At 39.1% G+C, this 10,285-nt stretch overlaps 1 protein-coding gene across 7 annotated transcripts in view; it reads left to right on the top strand.

Annotated features, from left to right (window-relative positions):
• The first annotated feature begins 1,090 nt into the window (after positions 1-1,090).
• The window catches only part of NOX4 (NADPH oxidase 4), a 168,117-nt gene continuing 158,922 nt past the window's right edge, over positions 1,091-10,285 (top strand). For 2 of the 7 annotated variants that reach the window (XM_053925251.1, XM_053925248.1), the window contains exon 1: positions 2,672-3,184. Coding sequence is in view for 3 of the 7 variants with exons in the window: in XM_053925246.1 (XP_053781221.1) it covers positions 2,532-2,588; positions 3,231-3,326 (153 nt within the window). In the remaining 4 variants the exon portion in view is untranslated. The other 5 variants (XM_053925246.1, XM_053925249.2, XM_053925252.1 and 2 more) reach the window with 5 other exon arrangements.

The following is a 10,285-nucleotide window of genomic DNA, read 5'->3' as shown; positions in this document are numbered from 1 at the left end:
CCCATCTCAGGAAAGCAGACAGTACTAACTACTGGCACTAAATAACCTGGCCTATTGAAAAGAAACTCAATAATGAGAGTTCCTGCACAACAAGGCATAGCTCTGTCTCCGGGGGACAACTTGCAGTATTGTTTCCTTGTAAGGCGACAGAAGCAGACGGATCCTGGGCCCCTTTTACAGAGCTCCTGTAAGAAAATAGTGATAAGGATCAACATTTGTTTAGCGCTCGGTCATTTTACAAAAGGGTTTCACAAAGGTATCTGATTATGGGTTGTTTGAGTCCTAAACAACTACTGTTTTAACATTTCAGACAAGTGTCTTTTTTATTTATTTTTCATCTTTACTGCGATGTTATTATTTTATTTAACATGATGTTTTTCCACCTTCCTCGAGATATGGCACGTAACCTTGTGTTGATATGATGCGCATACATTGTGAAAGATTGCCATCACTAGCTTCAGCTAACGCATCCATCCCCTCACATAGTTGTCACTTGTTTTGTGTGGTGAGAACATTTAAGATCTACTCTTCCTAATTTTCAAGTATGTAACGCAGTATTATTGACTATAACCAACATGCTGTCCATTCGATTTCCTGAACTTACTCATTGTATAACTGGAAGTTACCACCCTTTGACTGACATCTCCCCGTTTCCCCCACCCCCTCAAGAAAGTTTTAAAATCTCTTTTAGCTTCAGTTTGCTTATTTTAAAGTGGTGGCACTGACAGCCACATGGCTCTTGTACGAGAACTGAATGAGATTTTATACATGAAGTCACAAGGACAGTGCCTGACACTTGTGTTCACAGTAGGACCTAGACTTCTTCCCCTCTGGGAGTAGCTGAACTTTTAAAACGATGTGTTTTATTCTACTGTTCTTCCGTTGCTTCACTCCTCGCAGCTTGTGACCAGAACCAAGCCATTTTTCAGGCCTTCCCCACCTCCCGTCTGTTGAGACTGTGGCTCTGGCATGGTCACACAGGGGTGTGGTTTGAGGAGCACCTGTGTGTCGCAGAATCTGAACTTTCTCCGGTGGTGATACTCCTTGGGTTCTCTGCTCTTTTTCTGGCCCCTTAGATATCACTTGGTGTGAAACAGGGTGTTATTTATAAATGACATGTTCCCTGAGTACTCCAGGAAGAATTGTAGGCAGTTTTCAGGATTTGATTATGCATGAAACAGGAAAGTCATGTACCAAGAAGAGATGACAGACTGCTAGAGAGGTAACTTGGTGAAATATAACTGGGAATTGCTATGGAGCATTCAAGCTTTAAATTGAATCAGTTATTAATCAGTTCATGAAGTTAATTGATATAACGATATTGCATTTGGTAAAGAAAGTATGATTTTATGAAATATTCGTTTCAATTATATATTATGGCATGTATTGTAAAATGTATTGTGTTAAAAAAAAGGGGGGGGCTTGAAGGCCATGAGATTAGGCTACTAAATGTTTACTTTTTCCACCACTTGTTAGTTGTCAATGTTGGGAAGTTCCCGATTTAACAAACATTTATTGAACACTTAACTTTTTCATGAGATATTCTTCTACCTGAATGATTTTTTTCTCTTTCCTAACACTGATATTTTGCAGCGTAAGGCAGGTACCTTGTGTCAGTCCCACACTCTTCTCACCCTTCACCTGGCCTCTGATACAGGCTCCAGAGGATTCTGGTTACTAAACAGACTCTGACACTAGGTAGTGAAATGCAAATTCCTAAGCAGAGTGAATGTGAGCTTCCCTAAAGCCCCTGAGAAGTACGTAAGCTGTAACCCTTAATCCTCTGGGCTCATTTTATTCCGAATTTTCTTAAAAGCTTTGCATCAGTGTGGTTGGCATAAGGATGGGGGGATAGGGAAGAGGGAGGCGGAGGCAGGCTCCAGGTGTGGGTTGTGAAGGGGGCGTTTGAGGGTGCGACGAGTGGCCGAAAGCACGGCTGGGAGAAGGGGCCGCTAGTACACAAAAGACTATTTCCGGCCTTAATTTCGTTACCAAGTCTCCCTGAGCGGAACTTTTTTGGGGGGAAGGATGGACGACCACTCCAAAAGAACTAGGAATGTGTGTTGGTTCACACACACGGAGAAGGGAGGCCAGGGTCTCCACTTCAAGTACGAGTATCATCTTCCACATCTTTGTCTTTCGAGTCGGGTTGGCTGCGGCGCCTCTTCGTTCCCAGCCCAGGGCACCCTGAACAGCAGCCGCCACTCCAGGCTGGCCCGCAGACAAAGGGACCCGCAGGGCGGCGCAGCCCCGCGCAGCCCCGGGCTGCGGGGCGGGAGAGCGCGCTCCGCCGCCGAGCGGGCAGCGCAGCCCCGGCGCGGCCCGCAGCCGCCGCGCCCGGAAGACCCGGCTCCCGGGCGCAGACCCCGCCCGGCTGGCTCCGCGCCGGCCTCTGGGCTTCCACTCAGTCTCTGACCACCGCCCCCTCCCCGGTCCCGACCCGCCCCCACCGGCGCTGCTGTAACCGCTGCCCCGGCCGCCGGCGCACCTTCTCGGGCGGGCGGCGAGCGCAGCGAGGCGGGCCTGGCGGCATGGCTGTGTCCTGGAGGAGCTGGCTGGCCAACGAAGGGGTTAAACACCTCTGCCTGGTAGGATGGCGGGCCAAGCTGCCCCGGCGCTGGGTCTCCTGTGCAGCAATTTTGATTCATTCTCCGAGCGTGCGCGGGTGGGAAGCTGGACGTGGAACTTTTGCCTCTAATTCGAACATTCTCAACTAATAAAACTTTCCGCTGTTAATACCTGCAGACAATAATGATCCCACCCTTCCTCCAGTGCATGAGAACTTTCCTACACACTGATGGGAGAGCGGAGGTGGAGGGAGAAGGGATGACTTTAATGAACGTGCTCTTTCTTAACCCTTTAAACATCTTCCTTTCTTTGCTCTTCTCCTAGATGGCTCTGCTTGATGTTGTATTTTAACAATATACAACGCTTGGGACATGGTGATGCCACTAATTTCGTAGTCCTCTTTTGCACCGCCGGGGATGCCTGCAGGTCATTCAGAAGACCTGTTGTCAACCCAAATGCTTACTCTTAGGTGCAGGGACTGAGTGAGGTCAGATCTGTTTTTCTTTGAGTGGTTTTCAGCTTGCTGGTTAATTGAGATTGCTTCCTTCAATTACTAATAGAAGTTTCATTGAAAGTATTGTGTCCAACGAATGTACTTAAGGTTTCCATTCATCAGGTAATGTTTATGTTTAATTTTTGTTTTCTCCTTTTGTATGATTTAGCTTATCTGGCTCTCCCTGAACGTTTTGCTTTTCTGGAAATCCTTCCTGCTGTATAATCAAGGGCCAGAGTATCACTACCTCCACCAGATGTTGGGGGTAAGTGGGAGTTGGGTGACCTGGTGGAATGCATTTAATGTGGGCAAACATTGCTACAATCCTTGCTCATTTCTTCCATTCATTAAAGAAACATAGGTTGTGCGCTATGAAATATTTGTTATTCTCTAAAGTAGTCAAGTTTTCTTGATTTATCATTTATACTTGTCTGGGTTAAAATGATTTACTCTTTTAGGAACTGAAGATATTGTCTGCTAGAGTGAAGGGGGTGAAACTGTCAGACCAGGCTAGTGGTGGTACCTGAGAAAATTTGCTGCTTTTTGTCCTGCAAAGTGCCGTGGAGGATCTGCTTCTCCAGGAGGACCAGCTAATGGCAGGCTTTTAGTTTTCACTAATCAGGACTTCAGCCTGACCATAAGCTTATCCAGAGGATATCTGCAGTCTTTCCTTTCACTGCCATTTCTCACAAAATATGTGTGATGCAATATTTATTAATTAACATTGAGAAGCAGTCAATTCTTAGTAGTTGTCTGAAATCTCTGCTTTCTATTGCAAAACAACTATTTAGTCAATGGTTTTTTTAAACTGAGGATACACTGGGCACTTTACAAATATTTTGTTGAAGCCAGGAAACTATTCTTCCCATTTTACACTTGGGGAAATACAGGCTAGGGAAGCTGAATGGCCTGCTCAAGTACCATTGGGTGGTCAGTGTCAGAGCTGGATTTGAACTCAGTGCTGTCTGGTCTTTAGCTTTTTTCTCACACTACATAGATTTTCTAAACCTTCACTGGCCCATTTCATATATTTATGCCACTGTTTAGTGTTATTATTCTGTATTAGTGCTGCCCAAAAGAAATATGAGTATTTAAAATTTTCCAGTAGTATATTAAAAAGTAAGAAAAATCCAGTGACATTAGCTTTAATAAGACATTTTATTGAAAATAACATATGCAAAATATTATAATAGATTAAAGTATTCAACAAATGGTCAACATTTAAAAAATTAGTAATGAGATATTTTTCATTATTTTTGTCTATTCTTTGAACTATAGCTTGTGTTTCATACTTATGCACATCAAAGTTCAGTCACTAAATTTTCATCAGAAATACTGACCTATGTTTAGATTTTTTTTACTTTCTTTTTTTTTATTGTTGTTCAATTACAGTTGTCCCACATTTTTCCCTGTTGCTCTCCCCTTCCTCAGCCCCCCTCCCTCCATAGTTAATCTTATCCCCCCACACCCTGTCTGTGCCCATGGGTCCTCTATACATGTTCTTTGACTTGCCCCTTCCCCTTCTTTCCCCCGTTATCTCTCTCTCCCCTCTCCCCTCTGGTCACTGTCAGTTTGTTCTTTATTTTCATGTCTCTGATTCTGTTGTGCTTGTTTATTTGTTTTGTTGTTTAGGTTCCACTTATAGGTGAGATCATATGGTATTTGTCTTTCACCATCTGGCTTATTTCACTTAGCATAATCCTCTCCAGATCCATCCATGCTGTCATAAAGGGTAGGAGCTCCTTCTTTCTTTCCTCTGTGTAGTCTTCCACTGTGTAAATGTACCACTGTTTTTTGATCCACTCATTTATTGATGGACACCTATGTTTATATTTTATAAAGTTTTACAGGTGATATAGTATATTCATATACTTAAGTTGTTCCAAACATATTTAAAGCTTTTCCGATAACAAATGAGTATCAGCTTTTCAATTTTAATTTATAATTAATAAAATTGATAAAACTAAAAATTCAGTTCCTCCGTGGCTCCACACATATTTTACATGCTCACTAGCCATGTGTGGCTAGTGGCCACCATTTTGGGTAGCACAAGTGTAGACTGTGGGGGAAGATATTCCCACCTTAATGGCCATATGCATTGTTCTGCTTTAAAGCAAACAACTAGCCACCGTACAATAAAAAGACGTCAGAAATGGGTAGTCATCTTGCTCCCCCTTTCCAGAATAGGAACTGGTATTGGAAGGAGAGTTCTGGACTCCAGTTATTGGCAAGTAACTGTAAAATTATCTCTGACTTTTCTCTAATCTGATGGTGGGAGGCTTTGGGAATAAAGGTAAAGCTATTTAATTTTCAGAACTGAAGTATTCATTTTTATCACTAGTATGCTAGGTGGCTATTCTCACACCAAAAATAAATATTAAAACAATTGCATAAGAACTGACAGGGAAAAGAAGATCTTAAATGATGGAGGATAAAATAATGTTAGGATTAGTATGTTTTAGCAGTTTTCATTGATTGTTTTTTCCCAGACTGGTCTGATCCAGACTTGGAGCAACATGGTCACGGCTGGTTTATGCCTGAGTTAATGTGCTAATCAGACTGTGTGCTTCCTAGAAGATGTTTAATTAGGCCATGCTGTGAATATTGGAGTCTTAAAATTATACACAGGGGTAAAAAGTCTTTTGAGGGAAGGCAATACAACATCCAAACCAACCAACTAACCAAACAATAACTTACTCCATCCTCCCATAACAACTATTTAAAAAATTAAATTTATTGGGGTAACATTACTTTTGAGATAAAGGACTCAATTAATTACTTAAGATAAAATCTGGCCCTTCCTGGTGTGGCTCAGTGGATTGAGTGCCAGCCTGTGAACCAAAGGGTCACTGGAACGATTCCCAGTCAGGCACATGCCTGGGTTGGGGGCCAGGTCTCCAGTAGGGGGCGCTCAAAAGGCAACCCCACATTGATGTTTTTTAAAAAAAAAGGAAAAAAATCTGTTTTAATTTATTTTCAAAGAATGGAAAATGTAGTTTCTTGTACTTTAATGGAAAGTACTAATGTGTTGTAACCAACTCTGAGAAATTTAATTTCTTAAATTTTTTCAAATGTCAAAACAATTTGAGAATACCATCTATAAAATCCTTCATATTCATGTTCACTTATTTGAGTTGTATTTCTGATGTTTTAATGGTTAAAGAATATAATTTAATTGATATAAACATTTTAATTTGAGAAGAGAATGAGTTTTATGGTAGCAGATTCAATGACTTGGTTTTATATCTTGGTTTTATATTCCCCCAAAACTAACATATATGTATGGACTTCAGTTTTAACCCAGTTATCTTATGATGCCATGATGAGAATTTTTTTTTTTGCTTTGTCTTGCAATTATTATTTTAGACCTGCTAGATGGTTATGAAGTGTTTTTTTTTTTTTAAACTCTTAGTGAGATATGTGTGGTAATTAGAAGAATGGTATGAACATTGAGGGTTATTTTATTTTTTTTCTGATTTCACAGTGATGATCTTTCTTTGGTCAATCATTATCCTTTAAGTGATTTAGAAACATTAACTAATTTACCCTCTCAGGAGTCCTGGGAGTTATATTATAATTAACATATTTCAGAGAAAGAAATCTGATGTTATGTGAGTTTCTTAAGGTGAGAGATTGGAGTCTCTGGACCAAGGGACCTAGGATTTTAAGCAGTATTGGTTTCACTGCTGGCCTAGGCAGCTTTACTTTCGCTGAGAAGGCAGATATGCCTCCTGTCAATTTCAGAAAAGGATTGATCATTAACTGTTTCCTTTTATTGCATAAAATACTGTGGTTTCATTTTGAGATATTTTTAACTAAGTGTATTTTTTTGTTTCTTTTTCTTTTTAATATTCTGCTATTTAAAAACAATTAACTTCCTGTTTATTGACAGGCAAGATTGGTTATATTACTTTGATGTGATCATTATATTCTTAGTCTGTGTATGATAGAGACTGTAGAGTTTTAGATTTGGAAGAGAGCTTTGATATCTTTACTTAGGTTTCTTCTTCATTTTACCAAAACCAAAAACAAGGTTGAAGTGGTGTGGACCCTATCACCCCCTGAATTCCTGGGTTTGTTACCATTCTGGTCTGTTGACCCTGTCAGCCCAATATTCAGCCTGTTAATAATGAGCAACTCTATGAACCTACGCAAGAATGTACTAAACTCTGTACGTAATAGACCTCTAGCTTTTCTCCTATGTGAAATATTTAAAGATGGTTAGCAGTTTAAGAAGCTAAAAAAAATATTGATTTATCCCTAAGATGACATGTTCTCAGCATTCCCGTTGTTTGAGACTTGACTCGGACAAATCGTTAAGGTATTTTGAGACACTTTTATTTAAATATTTCCTGATTCCACCATGTTTTAGCACTTAACATTTAGCTTCTTTGTTTTATACATTTAAATGGCCACTGTTTATTTCTCTTTCATCAAAACAGCGTAGAATTAGGTATGAGAATTAATTTCATAGATATTTAAATGTACTTTCTTCATTTAATTATTAATAATATCAATAGCAGATCACATTCATTGAGGACTAAATATCAAGTGTTAGTCTAAGAGTTTTGCCTGGATTAATTTATTTAATCTTTTCATTCATCCTACAGAGTAGGTCTTCTAATTTTGCAGCTACGAAACTGAATTAGAGAAGTTCTGTAACTTGCTAGGGAGTGACAGAGGTAGGACTTTAGCTTAAACATCCTGAGCTTGTATTCTAGAGCTTATATTGTTAGCTGTAGTGCATGCTGCCCGTATGCAACATGAACTCTAGGCTAAGCCATTTGGAATTGCCTTTTGATAGGACAAAAATAATCAAGAGTAGGCCATTTCACATGGTTCAAGCTAATAACAACTATTACAATTTATTAATCGTGTGCTCTGTCCTTTTATAATCTCACTTAATTTTTACTTTTTTGGGGAATCTCCGTACTGTTTTCCATAGTGACTGCAGCAATTTGCAGTCCCACCAACAGTGCGCAAGGGTTCTCTTTTCTTATTCTTAAGCTTGAGGCAGACTTGTGCAGTTAGTAGGTATCCTGATACCTATCGCATTAATTTGCCCAGGCTTCCATAACAAAGTACTACAGATGGAGTGGCTCAAATAACAGAAACTTACTTCCTCACAGAGCTGGAGGCTGTATATTGTATGCTTTCTCCTGGAGAACACCCATTCTAAGGGAGAGGAGCCTGCTGAACTGTGGAATGTTATCGGGACCTTGGGGATTGTTCTAGTTTATTATTCTAATTTGACAGATCAACTTGGTATAGTTAAACACCTTCTTTATAGACTCTCTGGAAAGCTCAGTGTGGATGGTAGGTCTTCTAACGTTAGTCAGTGTTTCTAGTTCATCATGAGAAGCATTGCATTGATCATAAATTTGATTTTTAAAGTGCCTAGGTAATCGTGGGGAGGAAAATCAAACAATTCTAATTACTTTTTGACAAGATCATGGGCTTTGGAACTACATAAGCGTTTGAATCTTGGCTCAGGCATTTATCTCCTTTATGATTTGTGTACTTCTCTGAGCTTAAGTTTAAGTCATCTATAAAGTTAGGCTTAAACCTTCCTCTTATGTTAGTTGTGAAGATTACATGAAAAGAAATTGCATGTGAAATGCTTAGCACATGGTGCATGTGCACTTAGCAAAAGATAACTATCGTAAATATTAAATAGCATTATTTAGTTTCAATGGCATTAGTACTATTAATAGTACTAAACAGTGCTATTATAAATTATTTATGTTCATAAGTAAAAATATTAATAGATATGTGGAGAAATATAAAGATGGAAGGAACTTAACTGAGTGTGTAGCAGATGACTTTGGGACAGGGAGACATTCTTTCCTTTGATTGATCTCTGGCTGCCTCCCTGATCTGTCTGGACAAAGGAAGGCTATCCACTGATATTGTAATCAGCACAAAATTTATGGCAAATTGGTTATAATTGCCGAATGGAATTTCAGCTTTAGGTATAATGCATTTCATTCAAAAGAGCATTAATCTTCATAAAACCTTGGAGTATTCTACAGATAAACAAGGGAAATAATACCTACTCACAAGATTATTTGTGAAATTTAAAGAAAAGTAAAAGAAGTAATAATAGTAGCTAGAGTCCACATTCATTGAAATGTTCTCTTGAGCCAGATTGTGTTACATTTTTTGTATGCGTTCAGTGTCAGTGTCTTATCTAGTCCACAAGGTAGGTTCTATTACATAAGAGGAAGCTTAGCTTTCAATGGATTCAAGTTCCTAGCATAAAGCTCACTATATAATAAAAGTTCGAAAAATGCCAGCTTTTCTTTTTCCTTTCCTCTTCTCTCATCCTTTATAGCCACATACAACAGTTCACGTAGCTGTTCTGTGCCCGATAAAACAGGATGAAACTCTCCTTCTTATCTCCGAGTAAGGTGCTGGGGATTAGAGGATTTTACGGGTACAGAACTACTTTGAAGAACTGAAAGCATCACAGATGTTGAAAAAACAATTGGTTGTTATCACAAACTGTTTCTGTCTTCTGTTCACTCCTCCCAGATTTAAGGCTCCAGTGTGGTACTATATCAGAAATCTAGGAGTCAAAAAGGACCGTTTAGACAGAGGAATGGGAAATTTCGTCTTCATTACCGAAAAGTGTTATGTAGCCATTAGCACCCAACATGCTTTACATGTACAGTGTTTCCTAATTAAGCGGGATCTTGAAGGCCTGTGACTTGTAGTAATTAATAAGTTTGCTAAGGCATGAGCTAAGTGAGCCTAATATAAAGATAAATTACCTAGGTGGAGAGTGAACCTGCTTCCCTGTCTTAATGTAACTGTGTAAAGTGATGTAAGTCAAAAAATGTGATAAAAAGTTACTCTTGTGAAAAGTAGCTTTTGTTGCATTCTATTGTAGTAATGGGCTAAAGAAAAAGTAAATAGATTAAGGAGAAGATGACTTCTCACGATCAATAGAATTTGTTTACATTTTTAGAAGTGGGAAAGGAGAATTTAACAATGACTCTTATCTATGCATAAATAAATCCAATACATAGTCTACAGAATAAAGAAAGGAATACTTTAATGGTTTTCATGGATTTAGAAATTGTTAAAGGTCTTCAGACACATTAAGAATATTAGAGGTCTGATATAGATTGAGGCGAGAAGAGATGAATGATTTTCACAATGTGAAAGCACTTCATATATCTGAGTTTTGTTTTTAAAGTGGGTGCCCCAACACTAAGATAA

Source organism: Desmodus rotundus, chromosome 5 (assembly GCF_022682495.2).
Source record: "Desmodus rotundus isolate HL8 chromosome 5, HLdesRot8A.1, whole genome shotgun sequence".
NCBI lineage: Eukaryota > Metazoa > Chordata > Mammalia > Chiroptera > Phyllostomidae > Desmodus > Desmodus rotundus.
This window is presented reverse-complemented; position numbering and strand designations above follow the sequence as displayed.